At 52.6% G+C, this 24,393-nt stretch overlaps 1 protein-coding gene, 1 long non-coding RNA gene and 1 pseudogene across 3 annotated transcripts; all 3 read left to right on the top strand.

Annotated features, from left to right (window-relative positions):
* Window positions 1-437: 437 nt before the first annotated feature.
* Window positions 438-7,362, top strand: LRFN3 (leucine rich repeat and fibronectin type III domain containing 3). Its single transcript, XM_019749963.2, has 3 exons — window positions 438-1,584; window positions 3,012-4,445; window positions 6,745-7,362. Exons 2-3 carry the CDS (start codon window positions 3,028-3,030, stop codon window positions 7,199-7,201), a joined length of 1,875 nt encoding a protein of 624 aa, XP_019605522.1. The 5' UTR covers window positions 438-1,584; window positions 3,012-3,027; the 3' UTR covers window positions 7,202-7,362.
* A 4,093-nt stretch (window positions 7,363-11,455) lies between these two features.
* Window positions 11,456-11,532, top strand: LOC141567747 (U4 spliceosomal RNA; annotated as a pseudogene).
* A 273-nt stretch (window positions 11,533-11,805) lies between these two features.
* On the top strand, window positions 11,806-20,115 carry LOC109457221 (uncharacterized). Of its 2 annotated transcripts, XR_012490487.1 has the most exons (3): window positions 11,815-15,810; window positions 17,031-17,266; window positions 18,562-20,115. It is a non-coding gene; the product is annotated as an uncharacterized LOC109457221 (long non-coding RNA). The 2 variants fall into 2 exon arrangements; XR_002138979.2 differs by lacking the exon at window positions 17,031-17,266 and having other exon boundaries at window positions 11,806-15,810.
* The last annotated feature ends 4,278 nt before the right edge of the window (window positions 20,116-24,393 follow it).

Raw genomic sequence — 24,393 nt, 5'->3', positions numbered from 1 at the left:
CAAACACACATATACACATATACACACACCCATCCTCACACCTGAGTTGCCCCACTTCAGTCTCTCTCTCTCTCTCTCTCTCTCTACCCACTATGTCTCTCAATTTCTCTATGTTTTTGTCTTCGTCTGTCTCTGACTTGTCCTTGTGTCTGGTCTCTCACTGTCTCTGTGTATCTCCATCTCTCCTTGAATATGTCTGTGTCTTTCTCTGTCATTGTCTCTCTCATTCTACTCCTCTCCGTCCATCAATCGAAGTCGGCCCATCTTTTTTATCTCTGGCTCTATCTCTGTCTCTTTCTGTATCCAAGGATTCTCGTTCCCAATCAGCGTCAGGGCGACTCCCTGGGAGGGGGGCTGGGGACGCGCCTTTTGAGAGCGGGAGTGCTGCCTACACCTTTAAGCACGGGGGCGCGCGGGGCCTGCGCCTTTAAGCACGGGCGCGCGCGCGGCCCTAGGTTCCCGGCGAAGAGGCCGCGGGAGCACCAGGACCCGGCTTGCCTGCCTGGCCCCCGCCCGGCCCCCGCCCCGGCCCCGGCGGGGGAGGGGTCTCTGAGAGCGGCCCCTCCCCCCTGCGCCCCCGCCTGCGCTGCGGTGCCCCTCACTGCGTGTCCCTGTCTGTCCGTCTGTTCGCGCCCAGGCCTCGCCCCACCCCGGCCCCGGGGCTGCCTGGCCGCCCCCCATCCCCACACCGCAGCAGACCCCTTTCCTCCAGTCCGGTCTCCCCCGCAGCCTGGGAAGCAAGCCGGGACGCCGCCGCCCCAGATCCAGAGCCGGCACCCCGACATCGGGGTCCTACACCCGGAGATTGGATCCAGAGATCTGGAAACCCGAGCCTGGGATCCTTGTCTGGGGCTGGGACCCCAAGACCTGGAGCCTGAACACCAATATTTGGGGCTGGAATCTCAACATCAATTCCTGGGACCCCAATATTTGGAGCCTGAACCCCAAGATGTGGAGCCTGAACCTCAAAATTTGGCATGTAAAACACCAAATCTGGAGCTGAACTTTGAATTCTGTGCCTGGGACCTTGAAATCTGGGATGGAATTCCCTTGTCTATTCCCTGGAACCCATTATTTGGGACCTGAACCCTGAGATTTAGGCCTCAGATTCCAAGATCTGAACCCTGGCATTCCAAGGGGCCTAAACCTGAGTTCTGGCCTGAAGTCCTTGCTGCAAACCTGAATGCTGAAATTTGGGACTAGAGACCTCCAAAACTTGACTTAGCACCCCAATATCTGAACCCAGCACCCAGTATTGGATCCCAGGACTGGGCTTGGAACTTAGAACCTAAACTCTCTATTTGGCTGTTTAGCATCACAAGACTGGAGCTGGGCAACCCTAATTATGAACAACCCAAAGTGGTACCTGGGTCTCTAAAACTGGATCCTAGAAGCCCAATATTTGGGGATCTAGTACGCTAAGTACCAAGGTCTGGAGACTGCAACCACATAGCTGAGACACGATAATCCCTGTATAGAGGCCTTGGGGACAAGGAAGACATGACCAGGTCCCCCTCCAGAGCCCTGACCCCAGACCCCCTTGGAGCCTGAGGACTCTGCTCCCTGGGGCGGCTTCCAGCTCAGGTAAGGCCCATTGTGGGAAGGGACTGGGGAGGAGCTTTGTGGCTGGGGGTGGAGGTAGGTGAGGTACCCCCGGGTACCCTTGGGGTTTTCCCTGGAAGCAGACACCCCCACCCATGTGTCTGCCTCCAGCTCCTTCACTGCCTCAGACATTCTCTGGACATTTGGCCAGCTCTGTCCCTCTCTGATCGCTTCTTCTCCAGTTGGGGGCATCTCCAGGTCTCTGACCCACCCCTAGTCCGTCCTCTAACTTCTTCCCACCATCTGTCTTGTTTGACCATCTCCAGCTGCCTTTCCCGTCCACCACTCTTCTCTCCCGTCTCCTTTTTCCACCTCTCCTTTCTCTGACCATCTTTCACACTTTTGTCCACTGTTCTTCTCTCTGGCCACTTCTGGCCACTTCTTTCAGTGACCATCTCTGTCCACCTCTTCTGTCTTTGGTCATCTCTAGCAGACCTGTTCACAGATCTTCTCTCCGGCTACCTCTGTCTACTACTTCACTCAGTGACCACCTTTGACATCTGTGTCTGCTGTGCCACACTCTGATCATATTTCACCAGCTCTCTTGCCCTTGTCCAGTCCTGACTTGACCTGTGACTGTCTCTGACCATATTTGACATCTCTACCACTCTTCTCTCCAGGCACTTTGGTCCATCTCTCCTCTCTGGCTTCCTCTGTCTGCCTTTCCTCTCTGACCATCTTTCACCGTCTCTCTTGCTGTCCTCCCACCCCTGGCCTTAACTGCCAGCTGATGACTATCCAACCATCTCCGGCCTTTATTAACTACTTCTCTCTGTCTCTCTGATCATATCTAACATCCCTGTCTGCCTTTCCTCTGATGACCTCTCTCCACACCCTTCACCCTACCCAGGTCTCCTTTCCTCTCTGACCACCTGTCTGGCTTTTGACCATTTCTGACCATCCTTGACCATCTCTCCTGGATCTGACCGCCCCTGACCACTTCCCCTCTCTTTGTCCACTGCTCATGTTCTCGATCATCTCTAACCACCTCTCTTCTCTGGTCATGTCTGACTACTTCTAATCACTCCTGCCACCCTGACCACCTCTTCTCTCTTTAGCCATCCTTGACCATCTCTCTGTGACCATTTCTAAAGCCCTCTGGCTTACCTTCTACCCACCCTGACCAACCCTCCCATTCTCTGACTCTGACCATTTCTAACCACCTCCCTTCCCTCTGACAATCTTTGTTCATTTTATTCCATCTGTCCTCCCATGACACATCTCTCTGAATCTTTGACCATCTTCTCTGGCTTATGATATGTCTGACCTCTCCTCTCTGACCATCTTTATCCAACTCTTCTGCTCCCATCCCACTGTGACCTTCTTTCCTGGTCTTGGATCACCCCAGCCCCCTCTGGTACTCTTCTTCTGACCTCAGCCTGCCCTAATACCTCCCTTCTTCCCTGTAGGCCGCCCCTGCCCGCGATGGCCGTCTTCCCGCTGCTCCTTTGCCTGCTACCGCTGGCCCCCGCCTCATCTCCACCCCAGCCAGCCATCGCCCCGTGTCCCCGCCGCTGCCGCTGCCAGACACAGTCACTGCCCCTAAGTGTGCTGTGCCCGGGCGCAGGTCTTCTGTTCGTGCCACCCTCACTGGACCGCCGGGCAGCTGAGCTGCGCCTGGCAGACAACTTTATTGCGGCTGTGCGCCGCCGCGACCTGGCCAACATGACGGGCCTGCTGCATCTGAGCTTGTCACGTAATACCATCCGGCATGTGGCAGCCGGTGCCTTCGCTGACCTTCGCGCCCTGCGCGCCCTGCACCTAGATGGCAACCGGCTGACCTCGCTGGGCGAGGGTCAGCTGCGTGGCCTAGTCAATTTGCGCCATCTCATCCTGAGCAACAACCAGCTGGCAGCCCTGGCAGCTGGTGCCCTGGATGACTGTGCTGAGACACTGGAGGACCTCGACCTCTCCTACAACAACCTGGAACAGCTGCCGTGGGAGGCTTTGGGTCGCCTGGGCAACGTCAATACATTGGGCCTTGACCACAACCTGCTGGCTTCTGTGCCTGCCGGCGCCTTTTCCCGTCTGCACAAGTTGGCACGGCTGGACATGACCTCCAACCGCCTGACCACCATCCCGCCTGACCCACTCTTCTCCCGCCTACCACTGCTAGCCAGGCCCCGCGGCTCACCCGCCTCTGCCCTGGTGCTGGCCTTCGGTGGGAACCCTCTGCACTGCAACTGCGAGCTGGTGTGGCTGCGGCGGCTGGCGCGGGAGGATGACCTCGAAGCCTGTGCCTCCCCGCCTGCTCTGGGTGGCCGCTACTTCTGGGCTGTGGGTGAGGAAGAGTTTGTGTGTGAGCCCCCCGTGGTGACTCACCGCTCGCCACCCCTGGCAGTGCCTGCAGGTCGGCCAGCTGCCCTGCGCTGCCGGGCAGTGGGGGACCCTGAGCCCCGTGTGCGTTGGGTGTCACCCCAGGGCCGACTACTGGGCAACTCAAGCCGTGCTCGCGCCTTCCCTAATGGGACGCTGGAGCTGCTGGTTACCGAGCCGGGTGATGGCGGCATCTTCACCTGCATTGCAGCCAATGCAGCTGGTGAGGCCACGGCTGCTGTTGAGTTAACCGTGGGTCCCCCCCCACCCCCCCAGCTAGCCAACAGCACCAGCTGTGACCCTCCACGGGATGGAGATCCTGATGCCCTCACCCCGCCCTCTGCCGCCTCTGCCTCCGCCTCTGCCAAGGCAGCTGATACTGGGCTCCCTACCGACCGTGGTGTCCAAGTAACTGAGCATGGGGCCACAGCTGCTCTCATCCAGTGGCCAGATCAGCGGCCTATCCCAGGCATTCGCATGTACCAGATCCAGTACAACAGCTCAGCCGATGACATCCTCGTCTACAGGTGCAGTGTCCAGGAAGTGGGCAGCGTGAGTGGGGAAGTGGGGTGGAGGGAGGGTTAAAGATATGCTTACCGATACCCAGGCGGCAGAGCTGAGAAATGAGGCTACAAGGTCACAAAGGAAATCACATAGCAAAAGTAAAAGAAATCTGTCAGCAGTGGTAAAAAGAAATAAGGCAGCACAAGTAAAAAGTAACCAGATCAGAAGAGTAAAAAGTTAGTTGGGAGGTAAGTTTGGAGAGATACAAACAAATTTAAGTAGACAAGGTAAAGAGAAACCAGGTGTATCCAGATGACAGGGCTAGATACACGCCAGACTGCAGGAAGAAATGGAGATTGAGCAGGAAGGTGTGGGGATCATGGGAAAAATGAAATGAGGCAGCCCTGCTGCAGAGGAACTCAGGCCAGAGGTCAAAAGCAAAATGAAGGAGGAGCTTAAATAGAGACTTGGCTTTGGGTTTGGGTAGTGTGAACTGCTCCACATGTTTGGAGTTCTTATATGGTGACAGCTCGGTTTTTGACACTCTAAAGCAAATTAAACCTAGTTCAAGCTCCACCTGCTAGGTGAACAGGAATGTTCAGTTTGCCACTGTTGGAGATTCCCCTCTATCTTCTATTGTTGCAAACACAAAACCTGGGGCTTACATTCTTCAAGAGGTGGGTCAGTACAACTTCTGCCCCTGAGCTGGAGAGTACTTAGAATGTCTGCTGTGGCCACATGTGGTCAGTAGTGGTGGCTGTGACCTGGGTGTTGCTGACACCTCTCATCCAAGTCCAGCCTTGCATGGACAGCTGTGGATGGCTCCCTGTTCTCACTGCCAGGCTGGGCCAAGGGTGCAGTCAGCAAGGCCTGGCTACAGAGGACTGGGCCTCCCTAAGCCTGGGGTCTGCGCCTTGTAAACCTAGCACTTGTGTCTCCTTTCCCTCCTCAGGGGCGCATACCCCAAGGAATCGTCACTTGATTTCCTTTTCAGTCCTGGAAATCCAATGAGCTCATTCTACTCCCTTTCACAGGCAATATTCCATCGATTCCATGGAGGGCCCACACCTGAAAATCACACAAGTCTTGTCCACCATGCCTGGCAGGGGATAGGACGAATGCTTTCCTAGATACTTACCCTCCCACAGACAATCACGGAGTTTCCTGTACCTCCTTTATTAAAGCAGTTTAAGAATAAAACAGATTATAAAAACAAGTTAAATCTCCAACAGAATGCTCTGATACAAAAGGAAATATAGTGGAATTGGGTGCTAAGGATAAAAGGAAATGCATAAAGAGAAACCAGGCAACAGAGATAAAAGGGAATCAGGAAGCAGAGCTGGAAAGAAATAAGGCAACAGGGAGAAAATGAAATCAGTGGTGACTGAGGCACATCAGTTTAATGAAAATGGTATTAAATGATAGGACTCACTGGAAAGCAGGTTATAGGTACAGTAATAATAAGGCAGCAGGCGAAGAGGGATGTTCATTGGCAGGTTAAAAGGAAATCAGGCACGAGCAGTGTGGAGGGAGCAGGCGGTGAGATTAGAGAGAATCTAGCTGTACACTAGAGGAAAACGGAAATCAGGCACAGGCTGGAGGAAAGTCAGATGGGAACAGAAGGCACAGAGGGAGACTGGGAGGTGGAATTAGAGGGAAATTGAATGGGGGGCTAGAGGGAAATGGGCATTGTGTTAGAGGGAGGTCAGACAGGGTTAGAACAAAATTGGGCGGTGAGCTGGAGAGATGTTTGGCAGCCGGGCTAGAGGGAACTCAGGTGGTGGACTGGTGGGAAAGTGGGTGAGGGGGATCAGAATGAAATCAGGCAGTGGGGTGGAACAGAATTGGGCAGCAAAGCTAGAGGGAACTTGGGCTGCAGCCTGGTGGGAAATTGGGTGGCAGTGCAGGATGAAAATCAGGCAGCTGGGTATAAAATGAAATAGGACGGGGACAACTCAAGTGGTGGGCCACAGAGAAACTGGGCAGTGGAGCTAGAGTGACACTAGGCAGCAGAGCAGAGGGGAAGGGGGCAGTGGCACTAGAGGGAATTTGAGCATTGAGCATAGAGGGAGATCAAACTGGGGAATTTGAGTAGAATGCGACAGGAAAGTGAGACAGTGGGCTCAGGTAAAATTGGCTAACAGGCCACTGACTAGGTATTAGTCCAAAGGGAATTCGAACAGTAGTTAGAGGGAATTCAGAAATCAGAGTGAAATGAGGCAGCTGGACTGGGGGACATCCTCTAGACTGGAGGGTGGGGACAGAGTGCAGGGTGGGTGCTGGGCAACTGGAGACCTGACCCCGACCTGCCTGTCTCTCCAGGATGATCCCAGCTGACAGCCGCTCCTTCCTGTTGACGGACCTGGTGTCAGGACGCACCTACGATCTGTGTGTGTTAGCAGTGTACGAAGATGGCGCCACAGGGCTGACAGCCACGCGGCCAGTGGGCTGTGCCCGCTTCTCCACCGAGCCAGCACTGCGGCCTTGTGGGGCCCCGCACGCACCCTTCCTGGGCGGCACCATGATCATCGCGCTGGGTGGTGTCATTGTGGCTTCGGTACTGGTCTTCATCTTCGTTCTGCTCATGCGCTACAAGGTGCACGGCGGCCAGCCCCCAGGCAAGGCCAAGGCATCTGCGCCCGTCAGCAGTGTTTGCTCCCAGACCAACGGCGCCACGCCAGCCCTGCCTGCCCCTGAGCCCGCTGCACCCAGGGCCCACACCGTGGTCCAGCTGGACTGTGAGCCCTGGGGGCCCAGTCACGAACCCACGGGACCCTAGCCTTGCGCCCACCTCTATGGTCCTTCTGGCCCAAGGGGTGGCAGGACCCAGGCACGCTGTGGGACCTGGCCTCAGACTCACCAAATTGTTCACGGTTTTTAAAACTTATGGGGAGGGTGTCAGGGGCACTGGGGCACAACAAGAAAGTCCTATTTTTCTAAGCTTGGGCCTGGGCCCTTGCCCTTGTCTCTGTCTGTGGGGGTTGGGATCATGCAAGGGTCTGGAGCTGGGCGTGCCTCCTCTGGTGAGAGACCTGCCTAGTTCTATCTGAGGTCCCTGGATGAGGCTGAGGATGGTCATCCAATTAGTCAACAAACATTCCTCGAGCATCATCTCTGGGCATGCCCTATGCTGGGTGATACTGTGACCAGACAGCCCCAAGCCCTGACCTCAGATGGTGGTAGCTCAGAGTGAGCAGAGATGTGGTGATGAGGGAAGCCTGGGAGACTGTGGGAGTCCAGAAAAGGAGTCTGACCCAGCCTAGGGTGTGGTCAGGGAGGGCTTCCTGGAGGAGACATGTGACCTGAGAATGACACCTGGAGGGGATCATTGGGCAAAGAGCAGAGGGAAAGGTGTTCCAGGCAGAGGGCACAGCATAAGCAAGTATTTAGTAAGTGCCAGGCACTGGGGTCCTGTGGTAGAGGTGAGGCAGGATGGGTGAGCAGGATCCAGGATCTCCAGGCTGAGGAGCTCAGACTCTGGATTGTTAGTATTGGGAGCCATGGAGAATTCTATGCAGGGGAGGACAGGGTCAGTTTTGGGTTTTAGGAAAATCCTTCTAGCTGTCATGAGAAGGGTAAACCAGAGGGGAAGACTGAAACAGGGAGCTTGGGGGAAGTCCGAGTAGGGACCTGGGTGGGTAAGGACAAGGCTAGACCAGGGCAGGGCTGGGGAAAGCAGTTGGGGTTAGGTGGGAGAGGCATTTCAGGAAGCTGAGTGAATGGGTTATGGAGCTGAAAGACCATGGGGGAGGGACAAGGCCCAGGGCTCTGGCTGGGGAGGGGACAGTGGTGCTGCTCTAATGCAGAACCAGGGAGAAGGGGCAGATTTGGGGAAGATGCTGAGGCCAGTGTGGGACTTGGTGGATGTGGGGGGCCCAGAGGACATCCAGGGGGTGGCAGCCAGAAGGTGTCAGGACTCCTGGTCTGAGGCAGAGGCTGGGGACAGAAATGAGGGCTCTGTCAGCAGTGATGGGGAGACTGAGGCCACCAGCGTGGTGAGATGGCCTCTGGGACTTTCCATGTTTAGGGGACAAAGCAAAACCTAGACTAAAAAACAAAGACTAAGCAGGAACAGCAGATGGAGGAACAGAGTGAAGCAAACCAGACAACTCAGAACCAAGTGATTATTGTGTTTAATGATATCAAGACTGCAGTGAGAACAGTGAGGAGTCCAGTAGGACAGGTGCCAGACTCAGCTGATTTGAGAGTAGGAGCTCAGAAAGTGTGGATAGGGAGTAAGACCTGCGATTCTATGGGCCTAGAGCCTGGTTCAGGTGGATCTGGGCCTTTCTGTCCCCTGTCTTTCCAGGGCTCGTCCTCACTCTGTGTTGGACTGCCCTAGGCCACCCTCAGACACCCGGAGGTTTGGACGACCAAACCCTGGGTCTTGGAAAAGGGCCTCACTGAAGATCCAGGAATGGGATGAGCAGTAAGAGGAATAATGCTCCTTGACCTCAGGCTACTTGTAGTGGGCCCAGAGGCAGGTATGCAAAGGGAATTTGGGTCCTGTCATTTTTCTCTGGACTGATCTGGTATGAGGAGCATGGTGAAGAGGGCCCAAGACTTGAGTGGCTGTTCTCATGATGTGGTGTACATGACTTGTCTTCATGGGATAACATCCTAGATTCTGTTGCAGCTTTCTTGGTGGGCAAAGGCCTTGGAAATGATCCTATATTAGCCACAGGAACAACCTGAGTCCCAGGGACCTGGTCGTACTCCCAAGTCCCCCAGCAGCATCATGAGGTTCTCTCTCTGGTGGCTGAGGTCAGGAGAGGCCATCAGAGACAGTGAGGGATCCTGGGGAAAGGGCCTAGGGAGGGAGAGGTTTGGATACCTCCAGCCACTTACCGAATACTGGTTGCTGCCATGAGGGGGAGCCAGAGCGCACGTTTCTCACCCTCATTTTTAAAATACTAATTTATTGAGTGCCTACTTGTGCTACGTGCTGGGTACTCGATAATGAACAGTTACAGGCCGGTCCTGCTCTCACATCCCTCACCATTTGGTGGGGAACAAGTGCTAAATAATCACACAAGTGTGAAGCATCTGTGGTGACAAGCGGGGCCATATAGGAAAGATACATGGAACTGTGAGAGCCTGTAACCAGGGGATCTGACCCAGGAAGAGAGGTTGAGGGAGGCTTCCTGGAGAAAGTGATGCCCCAGCTGAGATCTGAAGGATGCTGAGGTTGGAGTTAACTATGCAGGGGGAGGAAAGGGCATTTCATGCGAATAGAACAGCATGTACTGAGGTCCAGGGGCTGATGGACGCATGGTGAGTAAAAGGTACTGAAAGAGACCAGGGAGCTGCAGTGGGATGAAGGAAAGGAAGTGATGCCGTGTTGATGCTGGAGAGTGATAAGGGGGCAGGTGATGCAGGCCCCTGTAGGCTGCTGGGATAAGTCTGGATTTTATTCTTGATGCAGGCCCCTGTAGGCTGCTGGGATAAGTCTGGATTTTATTCTAAGTGCTATGAGAAGCCATTGGAGGGTTTCAAGCAGTGAGGCGAGCTGTGCTACCTGATCCTAAAGAAGCTGCAATAGTGGGTTTGCACGTGAGGGACAAAAGTGAAGCAAGGAGACCAGGAAGGAGGCCACTGCAATGGTCCAGGCAGAAAGCTGACCGTACTCAGGTTGGAGCCTGAGTGGATGGATGGGAAAGAGATTTGAGACCACCTCACTAGAGGCCTCCATAGGGGATGGAGAGGAAGGTGTGGGCCCCTGTCAAACTACCCAGTTCTCAGGCAAAATTGCAGAGAGACTGGGGATGAAGAGCTGTGGGGCCTTGGATATCTGATATCCAAGGATCCATCCCTTAAATAGGGGAGCTGACCTCTCTGTAGCATAGGAATTACTGACCTTTTCTAGGTTCAAGTACCAGGCAAACAGTGGACCGGGGCTCAGCAAGACAGAGGCTGTGGCTGATCAGGGGGGATATGGACAAAGAAAATGCAGGCCCAGAAGGGGGACACACACCTAGTGGTAGCTTATTACATGTTTGGAAGCAGGGAGGGTAGGAAGAGTTATGTAGGGGCAGACTGGTCCCTCTAACACGGCCCCCCACTGCCTTCCCCACAGGATGCCTGGCCTATCTCCCACCCCCATGCAGAAATAATACGACTGTGGACAAATGATCACACATATCTAGAATTTAAAGTTAAAATGTAGCTTGTCCAACACTACCCAGCTGAGTCCACCAGTACCCTGAGCTCAGTGAGTACTACTCCTTCCACTGCCCCTCCCCTGTCTGGCTTTGAGAATGCCCTGCACATTTTTGAGACCAGCTTTCCTGGTACAAAGGACCAAGTTCCTGGAGCATTTTTTTTAAGTGACTGGTCCTGACACCAGGACTCTGTCCTGTCTGTGTGTTGCCTGATCCAACCCACGTGTCTGAGTGTGGCTAATCTGACAGGCCAAGTGTCGGGGCATACCTGGGATCCCTGGCAAGGCCTCAGCTCATGCCAGGCTTTTACAGCTCTTTACATGGGCATATATGTGGGAGAATCAGATGAAGGGGTCTTCCCAATGGGCTGAAACTGGGCATGGCTCCTTCCCTGGTGCCTGTGCCTTTTCATGCCTCACAAAAGCAAGGATATGTATCCATGCTTGGTGTTGCCCTGACCTGTGTAGAGTGATGCTGGTGACCCACACAGCCCCAGACCTTGCCCTTACAGAGCTCCAGGCCCATGGAGGATATAGATACTCACCAAACAATGGCAGCCCAGAGTGGTAAGGGCTGGGATGGGGGAAGCCCAAGTGAGTGATTAGGGCCTATTTAAGCCAAAGGGACTTTGGGAGTCCAGAAGGGGCTCCTACCTGAGTCTGGGATGGGAAGTGGAAAGGGTCTAAGATTTCCTGAAGGCAGGGCCAGTTTCATGGCAGTATGACCTGTGCAGCCACACAGCCCACTTTTAGGAGGACCCTGTGCTTTGTTGAATGCCTTGCTGTCACTATTGTGAAATTCTTAATGATTTTTGAACAAGGGACTCCACATTTTCGTTTTGCACTGGGCCCTGCACACTTGACGGACATACAAGCTTTGCGCAGGGGCAGTATCGTAGCCAATGAGGTTTATCCATGGTGCAATTATTGCTAATTGAAGGATATATAAAGAGAGCCAGGAGAAGAGAGGGTCTTCAAGGAGACAGAACATCGTGTGCAAAAGACAAGAAAGGAGGAGAGAGGATTGTGCGCTTGAAGAGCTGGTCAGAGTTCTGTGTAGCTGGAGCACAGCGTGGGAGAAGGGGGTGGGTGACAGGTGAGCTCATCAAGTGGGCAGGTGCCAGCTACCAGGCTGAGGAGCTGGGACTCCATGCCAAAGGCACTGGGGCGCCATGAGGAGGGACAGGGTCAGGTTCGGACTTTAGAAAGATCCGTCTGGCTAGGGTGGGGGGGGGGCTGGGGGCACATGGCAAAGAACAGGTTGGGGTGAAGGGTTCAGTTGCCTGAGGGGGTTGGGAGTGTCTGGCTGCTGTGGGCAGGCTTATGAAGAGCCTTGAATGCGTGGTGACACCAGGAGACTGGCTGGGGAGACCCCAAAGCCACAGGATGAACCCATAGCTTCCTTTTCACGTGAAGAGTTTCACTATTGAGGGTGGGAGAGGGTGCACAGGGGTAGGTTATAGGGTATCACTGGTAAGTACTTGAAAATCTTTTTATATGAGAACTCACATGGATAGACTAATCGAGATGAATGCAAAATTGGCAAGAATTTAGAGTATAAATGTGAGACTTCAAAGCACTTTATTCTGGGTATATTCTGGCTTCAACTCTGTGGAACCCTTGTCCCCATTCCTCTGGATAAAATATCAGTTCTTTGGGAACCTCCTCTTCGTCCACAGCCCTCAATGCTGTAGCCCCAGGGCTGGGAACCAACCCCCTTCCTGCTTCTCCATTCACCTTTTGGGGCATCACCCTCCCTACATGCCCCGCCGCCTCTGTTTTCCTTCTCTGCTGATGACTCTACATCTCTCACCAGCACTGGCCCCTCTCCTAACCCCTCAGGCCTCTCACACCCACTGTATCCCACACTGGCCTTAGCTTCTTCCTAAACCTGCCCCTCTTCCCGGTTCTGTCTCAGGGCAACCCCTCTCAGCCTCCTGAGTGTGCCTCCCATCTGCCCTTCCTCCCTTCTCTGGCCCCATCCTGTCCTAGCTCTGACCTCCCTGCCTGGGACCCTGCATCTCCTCCCTCTGGGCTCCAGGCCTCAGTCCCCCCACCCCCACCCCCAGCTCTGGCCCAGGGAATTTCCCTAAAACCAAACGTGACCCTACTCTGCATAGAACCCTCCTTAGTTATCCAGGGTTCCTGGCCTTGCAGGTCTTGCCCTCCCTCTCCCAGCTCTGTCTCTGGCATATATGTTCCCCACCTCCACCTGGAAGGAAATGACTGCTCGCTGAAAGGCTCACACTTTAATACTCCCAGACCTGCCCTCACATTGTTTCCTTTGGTCTTGATGGAGCCTTCCCTGTCTCCTCTGCTTGTGATGAAGAGCCTGGGGAGGATCTTAAGCAGGTGAGAAATGACGCTATTGAAAGAAAGTGGGTTCCTTCTTGAATTCTCCGCTACTCCCTCTACCAAAGACAAGGGTTCTGGGGAGAAGACGGCTAGGGGTACAGGCTCCTAGGACCTAGGGGAGGAGGGGCCTGGGAACTATCCGAGGTCCCTTGCCTCTCCCTGTCTGGAACCAGCCTTGTCCTTCTCCTGGATCCTCCATGTAAGGTGAAGCTCCATTGTTCTCCAGCTCAGGCTGTTCTGGGAGGATGGGAGTGATGTGGAAGCCATTGTCTTCCCTTGAGGAGCTCCACCCCAGATCCTCCAGACCCCCACATCTGTCAAATGATATCCCCTCCTGCCTCTGCCTCCAGTCACTTCCCCAACCTAGGCGTTCAGGCCCCCAGCCCCCTCCTCCCTCAGACACAGAAGTCCATTCTCCATTCCCCTCCTTTCTCAGAATCCAGGAGTCCTGGCTTCTCGCCCTCACTTCCCCAGTAGCTCAAAGGTTCAAGCCTGAAGCCTCTCCCTCCTCAGCAGGCTCAGGAGGCTGCCCCTCTTTTCTTAGGAACGATGGGATTCTTTTTTTGTTTTTATGAGAAATAATAGCACATGTTCAAGTATATGAATGGAACCATGGTATTCTTGCCTTGCCCCTTTTGATATCCTAATTCGTAATTTTCTGTCTCAAACTTGAACCCTTCCCCCCCCCAACATAACCATGTCCTCCACACCCAAAGGCCCTCCTCTGAAGAATTCTTTCTTGTCTCTCTTTTCATCTTTATATCTCTCCCCCACTCTCTCTGTTTCTCTCCATTCCTTACCCTGCCTGTCCTTCTCCCCACACCCATCTCTCCATCTGGCTTGTATTTTTTTGTATTTTTCCTCTCTCTCTTTTAGTGTCTCTGCTCATCTCTGTCTTTCCCCTTCCTAACTGTCTCTCCCTTCTTCTCTGTCCCTCCCCCTTCCTTCTCTGTCTCTCCACCTGCCCCTTCTTCCTATATCGTTCACATAATTAGACCTCATTATAATCAATGGCACCACGTCAGGCTGGGGTCAGTGCTAATGGGGACATCCGTGTGCTGACCCAGGGAGAGTACTGAGGGCCAGGCCCGGGCATCTGGGACTACAAATGCCCCCACAAGGTGCCTGGCCTCAGCCCAGCTCCTGGCAGGCGAGACTCCCAGTCTTGTCTTTTTCCCTGGGCTCTGAGGCTGAGCCCTTCTCTGGGCTTCTCCTTGTGCTCCCCTCTGGTCCTGCAGGGGGAGGGCTGGAGGACAGACTAGCAGAAGAGATATACTGATGAGCCATTGTCTACGTACCCCTCACCAGCCATGGCTGTCCTCACACTTGCCCTGCTGTGCCTTGAGTTCCTTAGTGATCTGTGGGGAACACAGAAGACCAGTGAGCTGGTCTGGATCTGGACTGGTTGTGCTGGCTGGGGTTGGGGGGCTGCCAGGCGGGGATCTGTGGCAGGGGATTGGCCACAGGAGCTTCTTGGGACAGGGCCCTGGCTAGCTGAGACAAGGGACTATTTGGGCAGACTCTGGGGCAGGGGATTGGCCACACTGGTTGTGGGAAGGGCGCTGGGACAGATGGTGCAAAGGAAGTGACTTTATTTTAAGCTAATTTTTATATACTAGACATTTTTCCACGGCCTTTATATATATTATCTCATCTAATCCTCTCATAGCTCTGTGAAGGGTGTGCTAACATCCTCTTTTACAGATGAGACGACTGCAGACCAAAGAAGTTAGGTACCTTGCCCACGTTCACGTGGCTAGAGACTGGCAGTCAGGATTAGAACTGGATGTATTTGGCTTCAAACCCACCTGATTATGCTGACTCCCTTCTCTCCTCCTGGTTCCCTTAGGCCCGGTGGCTGCATTTGTGGGTTTCCAGGGCAGTCACCTCATCCTCACAGCTTTCTTAGAGAAGGGGGGACGGGGAGAAGCCCAACTTCCTGCTGTTCGCGTTGCTACCACCACTGACAGCGATGCACGTGCGTGGGTGTGCCTTCCTGGACACGGAGCAAGCACTTCCGAGCCACCTGCTGGGTAGTTGCTCTGTGGTGGTGACACCGTCACTGCAGGCCCAGGAACGGCACACGAGTTTGCTGTGGTGGCCTCAGCATCGAGCACGCTGCCCGCCAGCCACTCCTCCTGTACCTTGAGCCCCCTTCCAGGCGCTGTAGGTGCCAAGCACAGAAGACTTGTCCGGCACCTGCATCGTGCCCATTTATTCCGTTGTACTGCTGGCTTGCCACAGTAGCCCGCAAGCGGGAGACCAGGCCTGTGGCCACATAGCCGAACAACTGCTACCCTAGGGTTCCTGGGACCACGTCTATGCGGTGCCCCAGTTTGCTCCGGCAGACCTGTGTACGTGGCGGCTGGGGCCTGAGCAGCCTGCTTTTGGGGGACTGGGCCAACACTGAAAAGGCGCAGGCTCTGAGCCCTGGCGCGTGCTGCGCTTGGCGGTGGACCCCATGCTCCCGCTGGTGATGCGCTTCTCGGCCCTACCATCTCTACTTTGCCGACCTGCCCTTGGTGGGCGCGTTCAGCCACAACTTCGCGCTCACCGCACAGCCCGACTTTTCCGACGTGGCGGCGCTGGCGTGCGAGCCCACCCCGGTGCTCCCGGACCCGCGGCTGCGGTCGGACCTGCACTGACGCCTCATTCCCTCCGGCTCAAGCCGCATCATCGGCAACATTCTGGCAAAAGCCAGACCCTGGCTCACGGCTTCGCCTGGACCGAGGTGGTCTCTGGGCCGAGGAGTGGGCGTGGCGCCGTGCACCGCCTGGAGAGGCGCGGAAGGGGGGGATGGGGCGTGATCCACTTCGGCACCACCTACGGAGCTGGCTTTGTGACCCACACCACGCGACAGCCGAAGATGGCGAGTAAGCAGCCCTGGGGCTCAAGAGAGGTTGGCAGGTGATGGGATTCCTGGGGTCAGGGGTAGGGCAACACATTCGATTGATCACAGAGCAGCGGGAGAGAGTTTAAAAATGCAAGTCATGTTCTTCCTCCACTCAAAATCTGCCCATGCAATGATTGCACCTCACTCCCAGCAAAAGCCAAATCCGTTCAGTGTTTTGAGGTCCCATATGATCTGTTGTCATTACCTCTCTGATCTCATCTCCTCTCCCTCTTGCCCTTCCCTCACTCTATTTTCCAACCACCTTACTTTATACTCCAGGGCATTTGCACTGGCAGTCCCCATGGTATCCTCATGGGTCACTCCCTGGCCTCCTTCAACTCTTTGCTCAAATGTCACCTTCTCACTGAGGCCAAGCTGACTGACTAATTTAAAACTGCAGTCCCTCAGCACCTACAATCTCTAGCCCTCCCCTGCTTTTGTTTTCACAGCACACATCACTTTCCATATACTTACTCTCTTTCTCTGCTACGCACTAGTACCCCGAGGGCAAAATTTTTTAAATTTTTAAGTAAGTTTTAAGATACACAGTTTAATTGTACAATTTGTAAGTGTCCAGCCTGATGTATTTTTACATGTATATACATACTGTGGAACAACACCTCGATCAAATTATAGAACATTCCCATCACCCCAAATAGCTCCAGGACATCAGATTTTTACAAAAATGTTTTGTTCACTGTTGAATTGCCAGCACCTATGACAGTGCCCAGCACTCAGTAAATATTTGTGTAATGAATAACAGTAATAATAATAATTATATAATAGTAATAATATAATAATAATGATTTGTTAAATATGTGCCACTTCATATGCCAGGTGCTGGACTAAGAGATGTAGTTATTAAAGAAGGTCACATGCTTTTTTTATTTATTACAGTGTAAAATGTGAACAATAGGGTGGGGAGAAGGGATTAAATAATAATAGTATTGAGTGCTTAACCTTTCTGCTAGCCTTTGAGGTAGACTCTACAATAAGATTGTAGTAATTCCTTTTTTCCTGGAGTGGGAATGGGGGAAGGGCCAGAGCTCAAATCCTTTTCTTTTCTTTTTAATTTTTAATTGGGGAATATTGGGGAACAGTGTGTTTCTCCAGGGCCCATCAGCTCCAAGTCGTTGTCCTTCAATCTAGTTGTGTAGTGTGCAGCTCAGCTCCAAGTTCAGTCGCTGTTTCCAATCTTAGTTGCAGGGGGCGCAGCCCACCATCCCATGCGGGAATTGAACTGTCAACCATGTTTTTGAGAGCTCGCGCTCCAATCAACTGAGCCAGCCGGCCTCCCTTTTGCCAAATTCTTTCAGCTAGAAAGTGGCAGAGCCAGGATTGGAACTTGTGCTTCCAGAGCACAAGTTTTTAACCACCTTTTTTTGTCTGTACTGCCTCACAGGACTTATAAATAGCCCTGACTTATGAGCTGAGTGGTAAGTGCTTTTATATATAATGTATGTACATTATACAATGTATTCCTAATAGCCACCCTGGAGGCAGGTCTTTGTATTATCCCCATTTTATAGAGAAAGCAGTTGAAGGTTGAAGGCAAGAAATCACTGCCCAAAGCTACACACTGAGCAGGTGGCAGCTGCAGACTCAGTGTAGCTGGACGCTGACCATGGTTCTAAATATATTACACTATGGGACTCAGGATTTGCCCGTAACCCTGGAATTAGGAGGCTCCCACCCAATCTTTTCCAGTCCTGAAAAACAGCAGGAGACAAGAGATAAGCAAGGGGATACTCAGAGGGAAGCTAAGGTGTCTTGGAAATGAAGACATGGACTTCTGTTCATTTATTCACAATCATTCAGAGTTTGACTCCGGAGTCATGAGGTCTGAACTAAAACCCTACTGTAAGCTGTGTGATCTTGGGCAAATCACTTCACCTCTCTAACCCTCTATTTTCTCCTCTGTAAAATGTGGATAATAATACCAACAACATCATAAGGTTGTTGTGGCATTGTTTAAAATGAGTGAATAGAACAGTGGCATGCAGTAAATATTTGCTTTTTTTCCATAATCTTTTCTTAATATTTACCTCAGGCCAGACCTGTTCCAGGCACTGGAGATGCAACAATGAACAACATAAACAACATTCCTACCCCAGGGAGCTGACACTTTAGCTCACATTCTAATCCACATCAAAGCTCTGTATTTTGTATCTTAATGGAAAATATGCAATGCCCTAGTTACTTTGTAGATGGCTGACTTCATGCACTAACAGCTATGAAAAAATAACTCCCCTCCCTGGAAATTAGGGTATAATATATCTCCAATTCCCCACAAAGAACAGGTACACACACACACACACACAGACACACACACACACACACACACACACACACTACTGTTAAGTCTGCTTAATGTGGAAAGCTGGAAGTCCTCACCAGCCAAAATCGACATACAGATGTGTTTGCACTTATTGGCACAGAGATTCGTAAATAGTTGACATAGCTGTCTTTAGATGGAGCCTGTGCTCTCCAGCTCATCAAAGCCCGATTCTACACCAAGCCAGCGCAATCATTTCTGTATTGTTCCACAGCCCACTCTTCTCTTTCTGCTGATATGGGCCCACTTTGTTTTATATTGGGAATGCTGATAGATTCTGAATGTTGAGTCTCCAATGTCAGGAACCAGGGAGGGCTTGGATGTGGAGGCAGGTCAGGAATGAGACTAAATGTTAGGATCTAATTCTCTTTCATCCTCTCCTTATTTCATCTCCAGATAGTCTGACTGAGGAGTATCCAAACCCTCTCATGGAATCCATCCCCTCCTGGAGTCTTCTCTGATGATGCCATTCCAGTTGTCAGTCTCTGGTAAGAACCATGCATGCTCCAGTGGGACCACATGTCATCTTGTGAAGCACAAGCCTAGGTGTGTACCCAACACCCAAGCCACATCTGGACCTAAGACCATCCAGTTCCAAGATGATATCTCTGGAGGACTCCAAAACCGTGTCTATCTCCAGCTCTAAAACCAAGGCAATGGCCAAACCAGGATCAGAGAGCACACCTAAAGCTGACCCAGGGCTTGCACAAGGGGCTGTGAATGAACCCCGGCATGAATCTGTAGCTGTGGTTGAACCAGCACGCACCTGTCCCCCTGCCCTTGCCCATAGCTGATCCAGATTCCAAATCTAAGACACTGTCTGGATCTGGGTCAGAAATGGTTTCAGTAACCAAGCCAGGGCTCCAGGTGGTAGCAGTGATTAGCCAGGCTGTGACGAAACCAGATCTTGAAACTGTGTGTGGGTCCAAAATGGTATCTGTGGACAAATCAGAGACAGTGCCTATTGCTAGTAAGGGGCAGTGAGGCCTCACAGAGGGTACCTGCTGGGCCTCCAGGCTCCCATACACCTGCACTTTTTATGGCTACTCTTTCCCCAGGCCCGGAGGCTGCACCTACATGGTGAACCATTGCCCTTGGGCCTCCATGCTTTCCAGCTATGGTCTCCCGCCCTGGAGGTAGCCAGCCCATGCTGGCTGGGGTCACTGTCACTGCTGTCAAGCATGAGTTTTGCTTTGTCTGGGTAAAAATAATAGTGTATGAAACCCTGGGAAACTCCGTCCTTCTCTGTCTCTCTTTTTCATCATCTCTAAAATGGAGGCAACATACAGGTCCACAGTCTCTTATCTAACATGATTGAGGCCCTGTGCATTCCAGTTTTGGGAATTTCTTTTTTTTTTTTTTTTTTTTAGGGGAACAGGACTTTATTGGGGAACAATGGTCAAATTGTTGTCCTTTCAATCTTAGTTGTGGGGGGTTCTGTTCAGCTTCAAGTTGTTGTTCTTTCAGTCTTAGTTGCGGAGGGCGCAGCTCAGCTCCAGGTCCAGTTGCCGTTGCTAGTTGCAGGGGGCACAGCCCACCATCCCTTGCGGGAGTCGAACCGGCAACCATGTGGTTGAGAGGACAGGCTCCAACCAACTGAGCCATCCGGGAGGCAGCTCAGCTCAAGGTGCCGTGTTCAATCTTAGTTGCAGGGGGCAGAGCCCACCATCCCTTGTGGGACTCGAGGAATTGAACTGGCAACCGTGTGGTTGAGAGCCCACTGGCCCATGTGGGAATCGAACCGGCAGCCTTCGGAGTTAGGAGCATGGAGCTCTAACTGCCTGAGCCACCGGGCCGGCCCCCAGTTTTGGGAATTTCAAATGGCCATACCATGCGAATGCCATATGTACTCCCAGTGGGTATTACATAATCACAAATTTTAATATCTCTGCAGTGAAATGTCTGAATATTCACATTCAGTTGAATAAATCAAGATTTTAAGCGACCCCACGTAAGTGCAGGTCAGCTTTTGCTGCCAATAAGTTTTAATATCAAACACACACACTTTTCAGTCTTCAGACCACTTTTGCATTTGGGGACTGTGGATCTCTTATCATGTGTTTGTGGGGTGAGAATGGGTTAGCATATGGAAAGCACTTGGAACAGAGTCCAGCTCACGGAAGTGTCATCTGGAACCTGCACATTTTCTGAGCTTTGGACATATCCTAGGACCACACGCAGCCACTGGCATGCCCCAAATTTTCCCTCAGACAAGATTTAGGGGCATTGCCCTGGTTGGAAGGTTGTGGGGGCTAGACTATATTTAATCAAACTGATGGAGGTTATGGATGTACTAAGTCACCTCTCAGCACCCCTATGGAAAGATAATGGACTCTGGATCCAATTGACCTGGGTTTGAGACCAATCTTGGCCACTTGTTATCTGTATGACGTTGGCCAAATTAGTTAACTTCTCTGGATCTCAGTTTCTTCATCTGTGAAATCGGGATGATGAAAAGACCTAGCTCACAGGGCTGTAGTGAGGGCTAAAGGAGCGACTATACGGAAAGCTCAGCAAGTGCATGAGGCATGAGCTGTGATGCGCCATACGCCCCTCCACACGTCTTGGGAGCTCACCCTGCCACTCAGGAGTTCCCCAAGTGCTCTTATGGCTCCCCAGCACCCTCCACTCCAGGTACCCAGCACCCTCAAATTCTCAAAGCTCCAGATTTTTACTCTCACCAACATGGGCCCCCATCTCCTAGGGACCTGATATTCCTGAGTTCCTTCATCAATTAGGGAATGTCTTATTAGTATGTACCAAACTGTCTTCAAGACACTAAGGACATGTCTGTAACCAAGACAGATAAAATCCTTGGTCTCATGGTGCTTATATTCTAGTGGAGAGAGATAAGCCATAAATATAAATTAATTATATAGTATGTTAGAAGACGGGACGTGCTAAAGAGGAAAAAAATAGAGCAGGGAACGTGGGATCAGGATTTCTGAGAGTGTAGTTTTCAACAGGAGGGCATCGCTGAGATGACACTTAAGACAAGACTTACAGGAGGTGAGGGAGAGAGCCACGTGGACATCTGAGAAAAGAGGATTCCAGGCAGGGGGAACAGCAAGTGCCGAAAGTGACAATCTGCCAGGCATGTTAGAGGAACAGCAAGAAGCCCAGGTGGAAGTGGTGGGATTGTGGTGCAGAGCAGAGGGGGAGAATATGGGGGTCACATTGTATACAGCCATGTGGGCTCTTGCTATTTTGTGTGAGGTGGGAGCCAAGGAAAGATTTTGTTCAGAGGAGGGATGAAATTTCACTTGGGTGTTAGTTAACAAGATCCCCTTGGCTGTTGCGTGAGGCACAGGCTATGGGGCTTATGAAGAAAGCACTGGGAGACCAGTAAGGAGACTGCTGCAATAGTCCAGTCCAGGTAGGAGGTGATGGACGTTGGACCAGAGTGGAGGCAGTAAAGGAACGTAAAAGATGGCTTGGGAACTTTCTGGGTGGGTGGTGGGGGCAAAAAAAAAGGAAATTGTGGATTAGGAGAGGGGAGGTAGCCTCTGATCTGTTGAAGGCTCGCCAATGAACTGGAAGAGCTGGGCACTCCCAGCTCCTTAGTGGAATTAGTTATCTGAATTCCTGAGAGGAGGACCTCTGAGTTTTGCATGAGGACACATCTGGGTATTGGAAACAAGACTCCTGGTTAGTGGATGAGAATGAGAACTAGATCCCTAAAGCCCCCACTCCCTCAGTATCCCAGCATCCAACCCCTCAGCTTCCATCAAATGATGAAGGCAGCCTTTCCTCCTCAAATGACCAGGAATGCAGGCCTCTGGTGACCCCAGCGCTTGGATAACTCCTGCAGGTGAATCAGCAGCAGCGGAAGCTGCCAGGTGCCCTGAGCAACAAGCGGCTGCAGTTGTACTTCTGCACCTCGGAACTGTGGGCAGAGGCAGGTCTGGAGCAGGAGCCACCTGCACTACATGTAGCCTATGACTGGCAGCACGTGCTGTCTCTGCAAGTGACCTCCAGCTACTGTGAGCTCATGGTGGCCTGTGCAGTAGCTTCAATGGACCCACAGAAGATGTGGGCAGTCTGGACCTACGTCTTCTTGCACACTTGGGCCCTGCATCCCCCTGATGCCCCTTGCCACGGCCTTTGGGCTGCTCCCTGTGCCAAGCCTGCATCCCCACGGGAGATCCTGGGGCCCCGCACAGTCCTAGCAGCTCTGAACAGGCTCTTTTGCCACCGACATGGCATGCTGCCACCTATGCATTTTGAGACCAGCTGCAGTGCTTAGATCTCTACCCATTCTCCTACTACTGACCTGCACTTTGTGTGGCTGTTCAGGTCTATGTGTATACCTGTCAGAGCCTGGGTGTCAGCATGGGTCCCTGGAGATTCCAGGCTAGGTGTCATGAGTGAGCCTTAGAGAGAAAGGGCTATGGGCTGCTGGGGAAGGGGATTCTGGGACTTTGGGGCGACTCCTTGATACTGGACTAGATTCCGGGGGCAAGGCTCCAGGGTCCCTGGGATGGGACAGCCTTTGGGTCTTGTGGGCAGGACAGCAGAGGCTCAGGAGGCAGAGCTCCTTGGGTCTGGGGATGGAGAGTCGCTGTGGAGGCGGGATTTCTGGGTTCTGGGCACTGGAACACCTAGAGCCTGGGTATTCCAGGGTCTTTGGGTCTTGGGGCTGAAGACATCTAGGCCCTGGAGCCCAGAACTACTCAATTCTAAAAGGCAAGATTCCTGGGTTTGGTGGATGCAAAAATCCTGTAGGCAACGAGAACTCCAGATTCTGGGGTGACTCTGTATCCCAGGGCCAGACTTTTATGTTCTGGGGAGGGGACTTCTGGTTTCTGAGGACAGAAATGTCTTTACTCTGGGAGATGGAGACACTGGGTCTGGTCCATTCCAGAGGGTTGAGGACCCTGGGATCCTGGGTGAGACACTTGGTCTGAGGGTGCGGATGTTTCCGCTTCAGGGGTAGCTGAATGCTTGGGTCTCCGGAACCAGACATGGAGGTCTTAATGTGAACACTCTCTCCCCTCTACCTTCTTCCACCACCCCACTCCCACAGCCTTCAAGTGCCCCCAAAATAGCCACTATGAGGCCTTATGGGCTGGGCTCATCCTGCCCAGAGACGTGCGTGGGCCCATTGGGAGTGACATGTGCCAGCGATGCTGGCTACAGATGCAGGAGCCAGGCCTGCTACTGCAGCAACCCAAGCCAGGCCACTGTGACCGCACACACCGCGATAACTGCTGGTACCCAGCGAGGCCTTGTGGGAGGGTGCGGGCTGTGCACTCTGCTGCCTCGGTCCAGCTTCAGGAGGGAACCTGATCTGCACTGAGGCCAGTTGCAGGCCAAGTGCTGTGCCCTGTCACATGGCCTGCACACGTGTGCCAGCCAGCATGGCTACCTGTGGGGCAACCAGTAGAAGCCACTACATCACCTCTGACTGGCACTGCTTCCGTGTCCCTGGCTCTTGCACGTACCTCTTGAATGGCCTTAGTTCACTGGTACCACATAAGCTCGCTGATTTCCCTATGCTCAGGGGCACTGATACTGATAGCACCCTGAGCAGCCTCAAAGTACGTGTGCTTGGATGCTACCTGAGGCTGGACCCCAAGGAACCCAGCTGGGTCCTGATGAGAACATTCCCGTTCTCCCCACATATATACCCAGGGACTCCACCTTATGATCTCCGTTCCCAGAGTCCTCACCTCAAGACTTTCAAACCTGATCCCACGATCACCTCGCCCTAACCTTACCCTAAGGTCATACTTTGACTTTTTGTCCTACAGTACTGGACCCAAATCCAGGACTCCTACCTCCTTTCTTTTGCCCCACGTTCTCTGACCCAGAGACGTAATGTCAAAAAACCCCAAGCCTAACCCCCAAATTAGAAGTCAAATAAGCTTTACCCTTTAGGGCCAAACTATAAGTCCAGAACCCTCTACCCCAGTCCCCCACAACTTCTTGGAAGAGAAGGAAAAGAAATTGTAAGGCTGTTGGAAAGCCCACATGTAAGGCACTCACTAGGTGCCAATATAGTAAAACATAATTAACAAGAGACCTTTTAAGGTAGGTACAATAGGCATTACCATTTGCCAGATGAGGAAATTGTGGCTCAGAGAGGTGAAGCAACTTGCTCAGGGTCACAAAGCAATTAAATAGCAGAGCTGGGATTTGAACCTTGGCAATGTGGCTCCAGGGTCTGTTATGCTGTCTCTGCAAATGGTCAGAAAACACATGACCACAACTACCTCATTTGCAAAA

This window comes from Rhinolophus sinicus, linkage group LG11 (assembly GCF_036562045.2).
Source record: "Rhinolophus sinicus isolate RSC01 linkage group LG11, ASM3656204v1, whole genome shotgun sequence".
In the NCBI taxonomy this organism is placed as follows: domain Eukaryota; kingdom Metazoa; phylum Chordata; class Mammalia; order Chiroptera; family Rhinolophidae; genus Rhinolophus; species Rhinolophus sinicus.
This window is presented reverse-complemented; position numbering and strand designations above follow the sequence as displayed.

Coding starts and splice junctions, on each gene's coding strand:
- LRFN3 (XM_019749963.2), top strand. CDS start 3,028: ATGGCCGTCTTCCCGCTGCTCCTTTGCCTGCTACCGCTGGCCCCCGCC. Junction 4,446..6,744: donor GATGACATCCTCGTCTACAG/GTGCAGTGTCCA, acceptor CTGTCTCTCCAG/GATGATCCCAGCTGACAGCC.